The 17,127-nt window shown below is 35.1% G+C and overlaps 2 protein-coding genes across 2 annotated transcripts; both read left to right on the top strand.

Moving 5' to 3' along the window:
- Positions 1–3,180: 3,180 nt before the first annotated feature.
- Positions 3,181–4,387, top strand: LOC107595877 (galactose-specific lectin nattectin-like). The gene is made up of 5 exons (XM_016286462.1): positions 3,181–3,241; positions 3,392–3,492; positions 3,709–3,831; positions 3,991–4,099; positions 4,272–4,387. The coding sequence occupies exons 1-5, from the start codon at positions 3,181–3,183 to the stop codon at positions 4,334–4,336; spliced, it is 459 nt and encodes a 152-aa protein (XP_016141948.1). The 3' UTR covers positions 4,337–4,387.
- Positions 4,388–12,185: 7,798 nt separating this feature from the next.
- On the top strand, positions 12,186–15,897 carry LOC107595876 (galactose-specific lectin nattectin-like). The gene is made up of 5 exons (XM_016286461.1): positions 12,186–12,198; positions 12,397–12,416; positions 15,143–15,268; positions 15,428–15,536; positions 15,704–15,897. Exons 1-5 carry the CDS (start codon positions 12,186–12,188, stop codon positions 15,766–15,768), a joined length of 333 nt encoding a protein of 110 aa, XP_016141947.1. The 3' UTR covers positions 15,769–15,897.
- The last annotated feature ends 1,230 nt before the right edge of the window (positions 15,898–17,127 follow it).

The following is a 17,127-nucleotide window of genomic DNA, read 5'->3' as shown; positions in this document are numbered from 1 at the left end:
GACACAAATTTGTATAATAACATGGGTATGACATAGGTATTACAACGAGAAGGTGATTTATGAGGACATTTTCAGTGTCCCCGTAATTCAAAAGGCTTATAAATAATTCAGAATTCGTTTTTTTGAAAATCTAAAAATGCAGAAAGTTTCCTGTGAGGGGTAGGTTTAGGGGTAGGGTTGGTGTAGGGCAATAGAAAATACGGTTTGTACAGTATAAAAACCATTACGCCTATGGAGAGTCCCCATAAACCATAAAAACAAACCTGAGTGTGTGTATAGCAAAATATAAAGCAGAGCTCTTTCTGGACCTTCACAAAATCTTCCTTTGAGATTCTGAAGGCAACGATCTGAAAACCAAGGTGAGATTTTGACAATGAGACCTACTCAGTAACCTTTACTTAAAAGTATCATTGTCTTTCAAATACATTGAGAATCCACAGTGGTCAGTATATAAACTTTTCATTTTAAATGCTTATTCATTTTCAGATTCATCATGGCATTTATTGGTAAACTCCCTCGTTAATTCATTTTAAAAGATTTTCTGCCAAACCTTTGATGTTTTGTGGCTTTAAGAATAGGAGGAAATGTATGATATTCAAGTAATTAATATTTATTATAATATTTATTATGTTTATTTACTTGAATTTAGTTGAAAAATGGATCCCCTTTGGATGGAAACATTTACAAGTTCTTCCCTCATTCAGTTAACTGGATCACAGCAGAGGTAAAGTGTTCAAAGTAAAACTTCCTTTTTTGCAAGTAAATTTGACAGAAAACGAATACTGAGCAAATAATCAATCAGACCCGACTATGTTTGAAACTGCAGTCACTAGTCAGGTGGCCATTTGACCACTGGATTTACAGAAATCATTTCAGGATTAAGAAGTGTTTCAACATTGCATCAACTGCTGATGAACACATTAATGTTTATTAGAATTATCACTCTGTGGGTTGTTTAACCATGTATTACTTTGTCTTTGGAAGGCTTTTGTCTGTTAAACACATTAAAACGCACAAATTCACTTTATTTCTTATTTACATGTAATGCAGGAATTCACAAACTAGTCACTGTGCATTCGCGAAAATGCAAACGGTAATAAAAGATTTACAATTGCATTTGGGTTATGTCACAATTTATGCATCCACATGTGGAAAATGCAATTCAAAATACAATTTGCAATTCCTTTCGAAAATTGTCCGGAATATCCTTCCATATTCCACACTTCAGCTTTTGAAGTTTTCAATCAAATGGCCTAGACTAGAGCATATTTTCCATTATGTATTTTGTTGAAAATATACTCAAACCATCCTTAAGCCTTAGATTGAATCTTCACAAAATGCTGACAAAAACCTTTAGATCGAGGCCAGAGGCCGTTGGATGCCGGAGCATTTTGCAAATATTTAATAATTATTTAAATAATTAACATTTCTTTAAATGTTGACTTTAACAAATAATATTATCTCCATTATCATTGACTGTTATGGATTGCTGCTAGCATAAATAAACATAAGTGAACATCTTTTCTCAGATCTGTATCTTTGTTGTACATACAGACCACACCACACAGCAGAGCTTTTTCAAGTGTGAGTTAAGTCACAATTAGTTTTGCTCTTACTCTCTTGCCGATGTCATTTCCATCCTCCTCTACCACCTTAAATAACAGTTAGTTTTTGTTGTTATTGTTTTTTTAATTCCAATATTAGTTACCTGTGAACCTTAATGTAAAGTGGACCTAAATAGTTTTATCTAATTTAAGTTTTGTAAAAATCATTAAATTAATAACCGAAAGCATGGTTACTTAACATGATCATATTAATAAGCAATCAATAATTATTTTTGATATCATGACGATCCAAATGTGTTTTACTGCCAGTTTAAAAAACCCAGTCTCACACCCCACACCCACTCTGATCTGCACTTCAAATATACACCTACCCCTCCTGCAACCCCCCTCCCTCCCTCCCTCTCCCACCTAAAATATTGTATAACCAGGCCAGGAACGGACTAACAAAGGAGATCAGAGTGGCTAAAAGAAGCTACTCTGAAAAGCTGAAAAAACAGTTTTCAGCCAGCAGCCCAGAGACAGTCTGGACAGGCCTGAGGAGCATCACAAAGTACAAGAATCAATAACTGACGGACACTTTGAATGTCTTACTACCGATTAGAAAATCCCAGTCTCACACCCCACACCCGCTCTGATCTGCAATTCACACATTCACTTACCCCCCCTGCAACCCCTCTCCCTCCCTCTTCCACCATTCAACCTGTGCTTAAGGTCTGTGTTGACGACGTGAACCAGGTCTTCAGAAAACAGAAGACTAGGAAAGTCTAAAAGTCTGTGCTGACCAACTGGCCCCCATGTTCACACAAACCTTCAACATATCTCTGGAGCAGTGTGAAGTTCCCTGCAGCTTTAAACGCTCCACTATCATTCCAGTCCCCAAAAAACCCCGAAATCACTGGCCTTAACAAACACAGACCTGTCGCTCTCACGTCTGTGGTCATGAAGTCGTTTGAGAGAGACTGGTCTTGGCCTATCTGAAAGACATCACTGGACCCTTACTGGATCCTCTTTAGTTTGCGTACAGAGCAAACAGGTTTGTGGAGGATGCAGTCAACATGACTGCATTATATTCTGCAACATCTCAATAGACCTGGGACTTATTACCCATAATGCACTTCGATTCTCATGAGTGTAATGTCACCTGACAAAAGGCTTTTTTTCCCTCGCCTTTATCTTCTCACAGTTTGGGGACTAACATTTAACTTAATATATTTCAAACACATATTTCAAATATTATTTTCCAATATTTAATTAGGCTAATATTTTATTTTTAGACAGGCTCATCTTACCCCATTCTCCCATATTTGATTTTTATTTTATGTGTACTCAAGTCCACAGATCAAACAACGACATCCTGTGTCATCCTTGTGACTTATACACACTTGACATCAAGTAAAGTATAAAAGCAGGGCTCTTTCTGGAACTTCACAAAATCATCCTCTGAGATTCTGAAGGCAACGATCTGAAAACCAAGGTGAGTTTTTCGCTTACAGACCTACTGAAAAACTTTTCTTCTTAAAGTATTTTTGTCTTTAAAATACATTGAGAATCCAAAGTATGCAGTATTTGAATGCAGACATTTAACTTTAAATGCTTATTGATTTTCAGGTTCATCATGGCGATGCTGAGAAATCTTCTGCTTCTTTTTATTGTGTTCTCCATGGGGAATGCAGAAGGTAAACAAGACATTTATTTGTACAAACCCTTGTTAATCCATTTTAAAAGCTTGTTCTGTCAAACCTTTGATGTTTTGTATCCTTTTGGAGAGGAATAGCAGGAAACGTATGATATTCCACTGACTGATATTTGCATAACATACAATTGATATACAGTTGATGTAGTTGAAAAATGCCCCTATGGATGGACAAATTTTGGAGTCAGATGCTACAAGTTCTTCTCTCAGTCGGCTAACTGGATCACAGCAGAGGTAAAGTGTTAGTTACAACAAGATGATTTTTATTATTTTTAAAGTAAAGATTCCTTTTCTGCAACTAAATTTGACAGAAAATGAATACTGAGTATATAATCAATCAGACCCGACTATGTTGGAAAATGACTAAAAATGTTGTTTAAAAAGTAATTTATGCTTTATGCTAAAAAAAATTAGATTGTGTATTGACAATAAAAAAATCTATCTCTTTAGAGAAACTGCCAAAGTTTTGATGCAAATCTTGCATCTGTGCATAATAAAATTGAACAAGATTTACTCCTGAGTCTGTTGCCTTCTTCCACACGTTGTTGGATTGGTGCTCATGATGGTGAACAAGTAAGTGAAGCTGTGTGGCCTAAAGTTTGTTTGTCTAGACTGAAATCTCTAAAGTTTGTAATGAAGATGGTTTGACTTTTTCAGAGCCAAGCTAAAGTTTCTTTTTATGGAATCTGAGTACAGTAGTGCACTCTTATAATAACTGACTTTGCTCTTTAGGAAGGACAGTGGGTGTGGAGTGATGGAACTCCATATGACTTTACCTACTGGGGCTCTGGAGAACCTAACAATCTGGGTACTGAGAACTGCGGGGAGCTCAGCTTGAGCAGTAAGAATGCAGTCTTTTGTTTTGTTTTGTTTCGAACTATATTTTCATGTCATACAATAACACAATGGCTCATTTGCAAAAATGCCTTAAGTTGAACATACTGTTTTATTTTATTTCTACCACACTATAATGATCAGAATAACTTATTTCATTTCCTATTTCCACGCTACAGCTAACCGTTGGAATGATGTAACCTGTTCAACTTCACTGGGCTATATTTGTGCTAAAGACCTGTGAGATCTACAGTCATCCTGCTCCACAGTTACTTTTATTTGTACTACATTTACATGTTCTGATCTTATAATATATATATATATATATATATATATATATATATATATATATATATATATATATATATTTCCATGTTTTCATAATAAAACAAATAAAATAAGTTCTTCTTTGATGGACCATACTTGCAAGTAATATATATTGCAATTTTTTTTAAATACACCCCTACAAGTCATTATCTTGTAAGAGCCTTTTAACATTGACAATAAATGTAATTAAACAATACTGGATTAAATGTTTAAATTAAATATTTTTTAAAGTTTAAATTGCTAATGAATATGTTTTTTTAACATAAAATACATAAAAGAAGCTTTTATTAACAGAAAATAACATAAAAATGTCCAAACAGGGAATAGTGTCCAAAGGGAAAGAGTGTTCAAAATAAACAGGGGATCTGGTGTCCACGTCGTGCTGCGGGGTTCGTGCGGCTGCATCCTTCTCTTTGCCCTCGGCACTCGAAGGGACTAGACGGCCCGGCATCCTGGCCGACATAACGAGAGTTGTTTTCTCGTTATAACGACTTAATTTTCTCGTTATATCGACATAACGAGAGTTGTTTTCTCGTTATAACGACTTAATTTTCTCGTGATCTCGACATAAAAAAAGTTGTTCTCTAAGTTACAAAACTGCGCCAACAGCTGGCACTATTGACCTGAATATAACTGATGGGGTGTTGTAGGCTATACTGTATCCACTTTACTGTACGCGTTTGGGATAGAATAGGTATCGGGTGGTAAAGGAAGAGGAATCAGTTGCAGGGATAACAAGGATTTATTTGAGATTCAAAACAAACAGGAACGAAGCCACTGTCCGAGAGGGTAATCTGGAGAGATCCCAACCAGGTCCGGGGAAGAGAAAGTCAGCTCAACAGCAGGTATCTAGGAAAAGGGGGTTGCCAGAGCAAATGGCCGCAAGTCACAGTCCACGAGCAACGAGACAGTCCAGCCCTTCAAGTAATTCCAGGGGCCAGAGAATGGCGATGGTGGGCTGGAGAGGGCAGAGGGGAAGGGAAAAAACTAAATGGCTGGAGCTAAAACTAGGAACTAGCAAGAACTGGGCTGGATCAAAAGAAAACCCCTAATATCAAAAGTAAAATAAAAGCTAAGGAAACTAGGCAAGACTAGGCTAGACAAAACAGGATCACAGTCAACAGCGACAAGAGCCAGGTTAACTCAGCAGGGCAGAGATTTCGATCTGGCACAGGACAGAAAACGAGGGGAATATAAGGGTGACTACTGATTTGAAACAGGTGTACCCCTAACGAGATAAGATAAAGAGAGGGGCGGGGTAACAATAGACAATAGAGCACATGGCAACATAATTACCAACTGACAGCCATGTGCTCCAGACAGACCAGGACACAACATAAACAAACCCAGATCAGACCGGCGCCTTGACAATAGGACCTACCTCGTGATCGCTATAATTTGTACAGTATTGTTCATTAGGCTACTGACATTTAAATCATTCATAAATGTTAAATGCTACGAGAAAATTAAGTCGTTATAACGAGAAAACGAGAAGAAAAAATAATAATATTGCATGGCCGCTTAGAACTTCCGTAGATTTGTGAATGGCAGTGAAGCGACGTAATTTATATTGGTAGGTCATGTGACAGTAACAACGTGGGGCATGTAGTATGTATGAATTTCATTCATACTATTGATATACATACTATAAATAACATACTATTTAAACATGCACAACGTAAGTTTCAAAGCAAATACAGTATAATACCTACTAGACAGTATTTATTATTCATCCTTATTTCTGTAGTGTTGTATACAATACAGATTGTGTCAAAGCAGCTTCACATTGAAAAACAGGAAAATAACAGAATCAATCATGGAAACTCAACTATGGAGACGATTCAAATTCTGCTGTAAAACTGCTCTAAAAAGACAATAGTGTCATTATTTAGCTCAAGTCAATTCAGTGTTGATTCAGTTCAGATCAATAAGAAATGTGTTAAGTTTCGTTATAAGCAATTCTCCAAAAGGCAGGAATGTAGTTTGTTATTTAGCTCGAGTCAGTTCAATGTTGATTTAATTCTTAGTATTCTTTCACTTTATTGACATTGACAAATAATATCACAATTCTCAATAATTGTAATAACTAGCTTAAATAAGGTTTTGTTGGTCTTCCTGGTTTTCTCAGAAACACCTTTTCTCAGACCTTTCCTTCTATTATACAAAACTATCACACCTCTGAATATAGTTGTCTTTTTGATAAATTGCTATCTTTCTATTATTATTATTATTATTATTATTATTATTATTATTATTATTATTATTATTATTATTATTATTATTATTATTATTATTATTATGTGTAGTTTTCTGTTCATGGGTGTATTTGGAAATTTAATTTCCACGCAGCAAAGCTTTTTCAGCAATGTGAGTTTACATCACAGTTGAACTATTTGTGTAATTTTTTTAGCTTACTATCTTGCAAAGGTCATTCCCATCCTCCACTACCACCTTTAATAACAGTTTTTTTCATCAGATACTTTATATAATTTTGCATTTCAAATATCAACCTAATGGCAGGGTTGCCAGGTCTGTAAAACAAAACCAGCCCAATTGCTATTCAAAACTATTCAATTTTTTTTCTGCTGTTTTCCCCTCCATCGAAATAACATTCCCGTGATCGCTTTAACCTGTGGTCTTAAATACAAAACACAGCAACACTGTAAAAGTATCCCAAAACACTAGCTACGTTTACATGGACACTTTTTGCTTCCATCAGAATGAATTCATTATTATTGACGAATCTGAACGTTGTGTTTACATGAACACTAAATAAAGTGATCGGGTTGATGTGGCATTTATGTCACAAGCTTCTGATCGGATTTAATCTTTTTTAATCTTTACACACTGCATGAATATGTTGCATACTGTTTTAAAAAGCACACTTGATATTTATCTACCTCAGGTCCTAATTAGGCAACGACCAGAACATGAACTGTTGTGCTGTGCTGCTTACTTTTACTGCTTTATAAAGTGCTCCTTCCTGCACCCAAAACCATTTGTCTGTTGATGAGAGTCTTAAGCAAGGACTGGTGGACATCGTCCTGCTCCACTTCACAAACGCTGAGTGAAAGCAGAATTTTAGAATGATGGGACACTCATTTATGACACTTTATTCAACAGGAAGAACAGCTTGTTCTGTGTGACACACACTATTTTTTACGTCACTGCACATGCGCAGTACTTTCCAGTTTCGGTTTTCAATCCGATCAAGTGTTTACATGTCCTCTCACTTGGATTACAAAAGGAATAAACCTCCCCTTACAATCCGATCGAAATTTTAATCGGATCTGGCCAATTCAATCCAATTGACGTGGTTACATATGACTTTTTTATTCTGACTGTGCTTCTAGTCCTATTACAATGGGATTATTAGGGCCCATACTGACTAATGGACAAAATACATTATTCTTTGGCAACATTTTGGGGGACCTGGTTTCAAATGCAGACATGATTTTTCAATGGTTTGTTAATGTAACCATAAAGGGATAGTTCTCTAAATAAATAAATAAATAAATACAATTCAGGCATTATACTCTTCAGCGGTATGACTTTTCTTTTTTTTCTTTTCTTTCTTTCTAATTTCATTATTGTGGTGTTTCTAATTAAGTGATAAAGCAGTTGCAAACGTTTTACAAAATACATATCTCTGCAATCTGGACCAATAAAATGTGCAACAAATAGTACGACAAAGATATCGCTTTCCTCAGCTGACATTGAAACTATTATTTTATTCTGAATATGAAATTGAGCTGAAGAATGAATGCTGTATCAGATGCAGGTAATCACACTCACTCAGTCCATCGCTCTCTCATAATACTCTACATAATACAATAAGCTTTTAACTTCAGTGAAGCAAATCTGTATTTCTTTATTACTAGTTCCTCCTTTGTTACTATATACACATATAACACTACAGTGATATTTAACACATCTGTAATTTGCTGCAGAAAGGAGCTTTTGAAGTTATTCATGGTTTGTTGGAAGTAATTTTTTAATGCTTTTACACTTTAAAATTTGCTTCTAATGTTTGCTGCTTGAAGGGTGAGTAGAATAATGCAGTGCTGGGTAGATTACTTACAAATAGTAGTTCATTACTGATTACAGATTACATGTTGAAAATTGTAGTTAGTAACATAATCTGTGTTATTCATTTTAGGGAATGTATTCTGACTACTTTTTAGATTACTTTTTAAACTTACCATTAAATGTACCCTTTTGATATAAAAAAACAAAGAGAAAGAAAATATATTCCATTCTTTGATATCAACATCATAAAATTCATTAAACATTATATTACACCAGGGTTTGCTAAACTGGGGTTAATGTAAGAACTGCAGTGTGTTTGTGAGTTGATTAAAAAAAAACATAATTAATTGAAATAATTGTAAAATTAAACAATCAAAATTAAACACCTGAACGCTAATGTTATGGAGTAACCAGAACATGAGACGTGCGGATCCATGTGCAAAGCTTTTATTAAGACGTGGTCATAAACAGGCATAGGTCAGACATAGGAAAACTGGTATGTAGAAGACAAGGCAAGGGTAGTCTGGTAAACAAGCGAGGGTCAGTCGACGACGAACGTAATCCAACAGGGCAAGACGAGAGAGGTAATCCAAAGTACACAGGCAATGATCAGAAGACGAGGAAACAGACAAGACAAGGCTAGACTAGACTAGACTAGACTAGACTAGACTAGACTAGACTAGACTAGACTAGACTAGACTAGACTAGACTACTTAAAGCAGGCTCCGCAACGTAGCTATCACAACTAGCGATATGCGCATACAATACTCGGCAGCCTGAAAGGGATCTGAGTGAGTGTTATATAATGAATGTGTGATTGGTTACAGCTGTGTGCAATCAGTGCAATGGATGATGGGATATGTAGTCCGGGATGACATGCAACAGTTTGTGTAGTGCGAGAGTCAGTGTAATGGAAGGGTGACTTCTGGTGGTGATTGAACGGAAGTCCATGGACAGGATTCGTGATAGCTAACAACAGGATTGAAAATTAATTACATGACATTTGCATGTTACATGGCCATTCTATATTGTGAATATAGTTAAAACTAATGGTATGACACACAGGACTTTTAGAAATTAATCTTTAAAAGAGAAAAAACGAAGAATTAGGGAGAATCGATATATTATGAATAATTTATTGCCATTGTGTGAATATGTAATCATGTAATCCATTTAAAAAGTAACTGTAATCTGATTATGAGCATTTTAAATTGTAATATAATCTAATTACGAGTAGGCCTACTCAATTTTTGGAACCTGATTATGTAATCCAGATTAAATGTAATCAGTTTCTATCCAGCACTGGAATAATATCACCTCATCGCCCCTTTTTTTGAAAATACTTCATAGAATTCATAGAGTGAAACTTTTGGTGTGTGTGTGTGTGTTTTACAAAGGACTGTATATGTCCAAACACGATCGCTTGGTTGATTTGATTGTAAAGGACTTGAAAACAATACATAAAGACGGTAAATTTTACCAGCATACTACTGTTGAATTGAACTGGTTTTATGACAACACATTTGACAGTGACTATTTTAAAAACATTCCAAACAATCCGGACATTGTGATTCTAAACAAGGCTTTGAACTCTGTATTTGTCATTGAGGTTGGCTGTTGTTTTGATCTGTATTTTGATACCTGCTATCTTTCCAAACTGCTGAAATATCAGCCATTGGTTGAAGCCATCCATCAACTTGACTATCATTGTAAGTTAATTACCCTAGTATTTGGAAATTTAGGTCATGTGCACAAGAATGTGATTTCAGGTTGAGTGGATTGCAAAAAAAGAAAGCAAAAAAACTCGCAAAATTTTGTTCAGTTTCAGCCACTATAGGGAGTATGCAAATATGGAAACGAAGATGTTTTGTCTATCCTTGAGTGTTGAATGTTATAAATATAAGGACTTGTGAATGTATGTTAGCCATATGTACCTGTCATCTTGCAAACTGACCTCCCAAGGTATTTGGATTCCGTTTTTGTTGCTTGTCTTGTGGATCCAAATAAAAGAATAAAATGTGTGCGTGTGTGTGTGTGTGTGTGTGTGTGTGTGTGTGTGTGAATTGCATTTATTTGTTTCTCAACATCACTCTTGCAGATAATTTTGTTAAGTGAATATAAGTGTAACTTGAGATGTGAAAACATATATTTAGGTAGGCCTATCTATTGGCTTTATATATATATATATAAAGAACATCATACCAACAGTAAAATATGGTGGTGGTAGTGTGATGGTCTGGGGCTGTTTTGCTGCTTCAGGACCTGGAAGACTTGCTGTGATAAATGGAACCATGAATTCTGCTGTTTACCAAAAAATCCTGAAGGAGAATGTCCGGCCATCTGTTCGTGACCTCAAGCTGAAGCGAACTTGGGTTCTGCAGCAGGACAATGATCCAAAACACACCAACAAGTCCAACTCTGAATGGCTGAAGAAAATCAAAATGAAGACTTTGGAGTGGTCTAGTCAAAGTCCTGACCTGAGCCCTATTGAGATGCTGTGGCATGACCTTAAAAAGGCGGTTCATGCTCAAAAACCCTCCAATGTGGCTGAATTAAAACAATTCTGCATAGATGAGTGGACCAAAATTCCTCCACAGCGCTGTAATAGACTCATTGCAAGTTATCACAAACGCTTGATTGCAGTTGTTGCTGCTAAGGGTGGCCCAGACAGTTATTAGGTTTAGGGGGCAAACACTTTTTCACACAGGGCCATGTAGTTTTGGATTTTGTTTTCCCTTAATAATAAAAACCTTCATTTAAAAACTGCATCTTGTGTTATCTTTTACTAATATTTTAATTTGTTTGATGATCTGAAACATTAAAGTGTGACAAACATGCAAAAAAATAAGAAATCAGGAAGGGGGCCAACACTTTTTCACACCACTGTATAAATATAGCCTGTGGGAGTGTGTGGAAAAACTGTGGAAAAATTATGTCTTTATAAAATAAATCTGTTTTGTATAATGTATTCAGTAGACTAAATGGAAAGACATATTAACATTATTTTAAAAAAATATTACATGTCAGTCAAATGGCCTGTTGGGAGTTATTCTCTATATCAGTAAGTGCTGTTTCTGATCTCCCAAAAATGTCTTGATTGGAGTTTTCTTCCAGGAACGTACATGTCACAATGTCTCTTATTTAAATAATTAACGCATATGCAAAAAGGCCTGATTGAGTTGCATTAGTGGTTAGTAGTGTGTTCTTGTTCTTAGCCATGTTCAAGACACATTGTCGTTCTTTCTTCCTACATGAAACCATTAGAACAGAAAGCACTGGATGTTTCTGAAAAGTTTATATATAAAAAAGGACTATAATTCCTAATTAATTTCTTCCCCATGTCCTTAAAATGAACGTACAATAAATATTTAGTTAACCTAATATTGTATTTCTAGACAGTCTCATCTTACCCCAATTTCCTGTATTTGAATTTATTTTACATTTACATAAGTCCACAGATCAAACAATCACATCCTGTATGATCCTTGTGACTTATACACACTTGCAAAAGAAAAAAATATAGCAAAATATAAAGCAGAGCTCTTTCTGGACCTTCACAAAATCTTCCTTTGAGATTCTGAAGGCAACGATCTGAAAACCAAGGTGAGATTTTGACAATGAGACCTACTCAGTAACCTTTACTTAAAAGTATCATTGTCTTTCAAATACATTGAGAATCCACAGTGGTCAGTATATAAACTTTTCATTTTAAATGCTTATTCATTTTCAGATTCATCATGGCATTTATTGGTAAACTCCCTCGTTAATTCATTTTAAAAGATTTTCTGCCAAACCTTTGATGTTTTGTGGCTTTAAGAATAGGAGGAAATGTATGATATTCAAGTAATTAATATTTATTATAATATTTATTATGTTTATTTACTTGAATTTAGTTGAAAAATGGATCCCCTTTGGATGGAAACATTTACAAGTTCTTCCCTCATTCAGTTAACTGGATCACAGCAGAGGTAAAGTGTTCAAAGTAAAACTTCCTTTTTTGCAAGTAAATTTGACAGAAAACGAATACTGAGCAAATAATCAATCAGACCCGACTATGTTTGAAACTGCAGTCACTAGTCAGGTGGCCATTTGACCACTGGATTTACAGAAATCATTTCAGGATTAAGAAGTGTTTCAACATTGCATCAACTGCTGATGAACACATTAATGTTTATTAGAATTATCACTCTGTGGGTTGTTTAACCATGTATTACTTTGTCTTTGGAAGGCTTTTGTCTGTTAAACACATTAAAACGCACAAATTCACTTTATTTCTTATTTACATGTAATGCAGGAATTCACAAACTAGTCACTGTGCATTCGCGAAAATGCAAACGGTAATAAAAGATTTACAATTGCATTTGGGTTATGTCACAATTTATGCATCCACATGTGGAAAATGCAATTCAAAATACAATTTGCAATTCCTTTCGAAAATTGTCCGGAATATCCTTCCATATTCCACACTTCAGCTTTTGAAGTTTTCAATCAAATGGCCTAGACTAGAGCATATTTTCCATTATGTATTTTGTTGAAAATATACTCAAACCATCCTAAAGTCTTAGATTGAATCTTCACAAAATGCTGACAAAAACCTTTAGATCGAGGCCAGAGGCCGTTGGATGCCGGAGCATTTTGCAAATATTTAATAATTATTTAAATAATTAACATTTCTTTAAATGTTGACTTTAACAAATAATATTATCTCCATTATCATTGACTGTTATGGATTGCTGCTAGCATAAATAAACATAAGTGAACATCTTTTCTCAGATCTGTATCTTTGTTGTACAAACAGACCACACCACACAGCAGAGCTTTTTCAAGTGTGAGTTAAGTCACAATTAGTTTTGCTCTTACTCTCTTGCCGATGTCATTTCCATCCTCCTCTACCACCTTAAATAACAGTTAGTTTTTGTTGTTATTGTTTTTTTAATTCCAATATTAGTTACCTGTGAACCTTAATGTTAAGTGGACCTAAATAGTTTTATCTAATTTAAATTTGGTAAAAATCATTAAATTAATGACCGAAAGCATGGTTACTTAACATGATCATATTAATAAGCAATCAATAATTATTTTTGATATCATGACGATCCAAATGTGTTTTACTGCCGGTTTAAAAAACCCAGTCTCACACCCCACACCCACTCTGATCTGCACTTCAAATATACACCTACCCCTCCTGCAACCCCCCTCCCTCCCTCCCTCTCCCACCATTCAACAGTGCGCTTAAGGTCTGTGTAGAGGATGTGAAGCAGGTCTTCAGAAAACAGAAGAAAGCTTCAGGCCCAGATGGTGTTTCACCTGCCTGTTTAAAAGCCTGTGCTGACCAACTGGCCCCCATCTTCACACAGATCTTCAACAGATCGCTGGAGTAGTGTGAACTACTCTGCAGCTTCAAACGCTCCACTATCATTCCAGTCCCCAAAAAACCCCGAAATCACTGGCCTTAACAAACACAGACCTGTCGCTCTCACGTCTGTGGTCATGAAGTCGTTTGAGAGAGACTGGTCTTGGCCTATCTGAAAGACATCACTGGACCCTTACTGGATCCTCTTTAGTTTGCGTACAGAGCAAACAGGTTTGTGGAGGATGCAGTCAACATGACTGCATTATATTCTGCAACATCTCAATAGACCTGGGACTTATTACCCATAATGCACTTCGATTCTCATGAGTGTAATGTCACCTGACAAAAGGCTTTTTTTTCCTCGCCTTTATCTTCTCACAGTTTGGGGACTAACATTTAACTTAAGATATTTCAAACACATATTTCAAATATTATTTTCCAATATTTAATTAGGCTAATGTTGTATTTTTAGACAGGCTCGTCTCACCCCATTCTCCCATATTTGATTTTTATTTTATGTGTACTCAAGTCCACAGATCAAACAACGACATCCTGTGTCATCCTTGTGACTTATACACACTTGACATCAAGTAAAGTATAAAAGCAGGGCTCTTTCTGGAACTTCACAAAATCATCCTCTGAGATTCTGAAGGCAACGATCTGAAAACCAAGGTGAGTTTTTGGCTTACAGACCTACTGAAAAACTTTTCTTCTTAAAGTATTTTTGTCTTTAAAATACATTGAGAATCCAAAGTATGCAGTATTTGAATGCAGACATTTAACTTTAAATGCTTATTGATTTTCAGGTTCATCATGGCGATGCTGAGAAATCTTCTGCTTCTTTTTATTGTGTTCTCCATGGGGAATGCAGAAGGTAAACAAGACATTTATTTGTACAAACCCTTGTTAATCCATTTTAAAAGCTTGTTCTGTCAAACCTTTGATGTTTTGTATCCTTTTGGAGAGGAATAGCAGGAAACGTATGATATTCCACTGACTGATATTTGCATAACATACAATTGATATACAGTTGATGTAGTTGAAAAATGCCCCTATGGATGGACAAATTTTGGAGTCAGATGCTACAAGTTCTTCTCTCAGTCGGCTAACTGGATCACAGCAGAGGTAAAGTGTTAGTTACAACAAGATGATTTTTATTATTTTTAAAGTAAAGATTCCTTTTCTGCAACTAAATTTGACAGAAAATGAATACTGAGTATATAATCAATCAGATCCGACTATGTTGGAAAATGACTAAAAATGTTGTTTAAAAAGTAATTTATGCTTTATGCTAAAAAAAATTTGATTGTGTATTGACAATAAAAAAATCTATCTCTTTAGAGAAACTGCCAAAGTTTTGATGCAAATCTTGCATCTGTGCATAATAAAATTGAACAAGATTTACTCCTGAGTCTGTTGCCTTCTTCTTCCACACGTTGTTGGATTGGTGCTCATGATGGGGAACAAGTAAGTGAAGCTGTGTGGCCTAAAGTTTGTTTGTCTAGACTGAAATCTCTAAAGTTTGTAATGAAGATGGTTTGACTTTTTCAGAGCCAAGCTAAAGTTTCTTTTTATGGAATCTGAGTACAGTAGTGCACTCTTATAATAACTGACTTTGCTCTTTAGGAAGGACAGTGGGTGTGGAGTGATGGAACTCCATATGACTTTACCTACTGGGGCTCTGGAGAACCTAACAATCTGGGTACTGAGAACTGCGGGGAGCTCAACTGGAGCTGTAAGAATGCAGTCTTTTGTTTTGTTTTGAAATATATTTTCATGTCATACAATAACACAATGGCTCATTTGCAAAAATGCCTTAAGTTGAACATACTGTTTTATTTTATTTCTACCACACTATAATGATCAGAATAACTTATTTCATTTCCTATTTCCACCCTACAGCTAACCGTTGGAATGATTCACCCTGTTCAACTTCACTGGGCTATATTTGTGCTAAAGACCTGTGAGATCTACAGTCATCCTGCTCCACAGTTACTTTTATTTGTACTACATTTACATGTTCTGAACTTATATTTTATTTTATCTGTTATTATCTTCAAATTGGTCTTCAAATCAATAAATAAGCATTGAAAAAATCTTGTGCGTTGTGGAGCAAAATCATGTACAACATTGTGTAGCGAGATTTAAGAATATGGTTATTAGAATGCATTATAGGTTTCAAAAGGGTGTCTCTTATGCAGTATACCCTTAGGGGGGGAAAGATTCATATGCATATTTATATATATATATTTCCATGTTTTCATAATGAAACAAATAAAATAAGTTCTTCTTTGATGGACCATACTTGCAAGTAATATATTGCAATTTTTTTTAAATACACCCCTACATGTCATTATCTTGTAAGAGCTTATTAACATTGACAATAAATTGAATTAAACAATTAAACAATTTGACATTAAACATTGAATACTGAATTAAACTAGTGATGGCCGAAGGACGGCGATTAAGGGACGGGGTGATTATAAAAATTAGGGGGGAGGCAGCCGACTCGTCACAACACTGACAGATTTTGATTACTGATAATCAGCCTTTATCCACAATGGTAATATAAACTTTGTTTGTACAGAAGCAATGTAAATACATTTATATTGACTTAAACAGTTTGATTAAGAGAGTAAATATTTTCACAATGCATTCTACATTGACACCTGTCAACCCAACCTTCTTTAGTGTCAGTCTAACTAAAAAAAAGATCTGTTTATTTTAATAATTGATTAAGTAATACTTGAACCAAATTTTTAAACAGACACTGTTCACTGGATTTTCTATAAAGTTCATTGATCATTGCTAAATTCAGAATCACATTTTAGATCAGAATATATTTTGCAGCGGATTTGACTAATCAAATCTGTCAAATGTCCTGTCAAATCGTATAAATCTGAAAGCCCATAAGGCCTTACATCATTAAATATGACTACACTTACTAACCAGTTGTAAAGTTTTATTATTGTAAATGAGTGATTATGGTAGAAAATGTGTAGTAGAGTAATATACATTCCAGTGACAAAATTACAAGACAGGAATTACAAGTATTTCATGTGAATCCCTTTAACAATTTCCAGTTTAGAGGTGATTAAAATAAATGAAAACGTAAAAGACATAGAATTGTTCTTTTAGCAGATTTGTTTGAGGTTCACAGTATCTAAACATCGTTGTTGTTGTTGTCGTCATCATCATCATCATCATTAACCAGTACAATACACTGTTCGCCTGACAGTCTGCCATAATTTTCCATTAAATCACATTATATTTGCCTCAAATTATTGTTAATGTACATAATGACTTCATCCTAGGCTGGAAGATTG

The sequence above is a fragment of the Sinocyclocheilus grahami genome, unplaced genomic scaffold (genome assembly GCF_001515645.1).
Source record: "Sinocyclocheilus grahami isolate Dianchi unplaced genomic scaffold, SAMN03320097.WGS_v1.1 scaffold209.1, whole genome shotgun sequence".
NCBI classification, from domain to species: Eukaryota; Metazoa; Chordata; class Actinopteri; order Cypriniformes; family Cyprinidae; genus Sinocyclocheilus; species Sinocyclocheilus grahami.
Note: the sequence above shows the minus strand (reverse complement) of the source record. Positions and strands in the feature narration are given on the sequence as shown.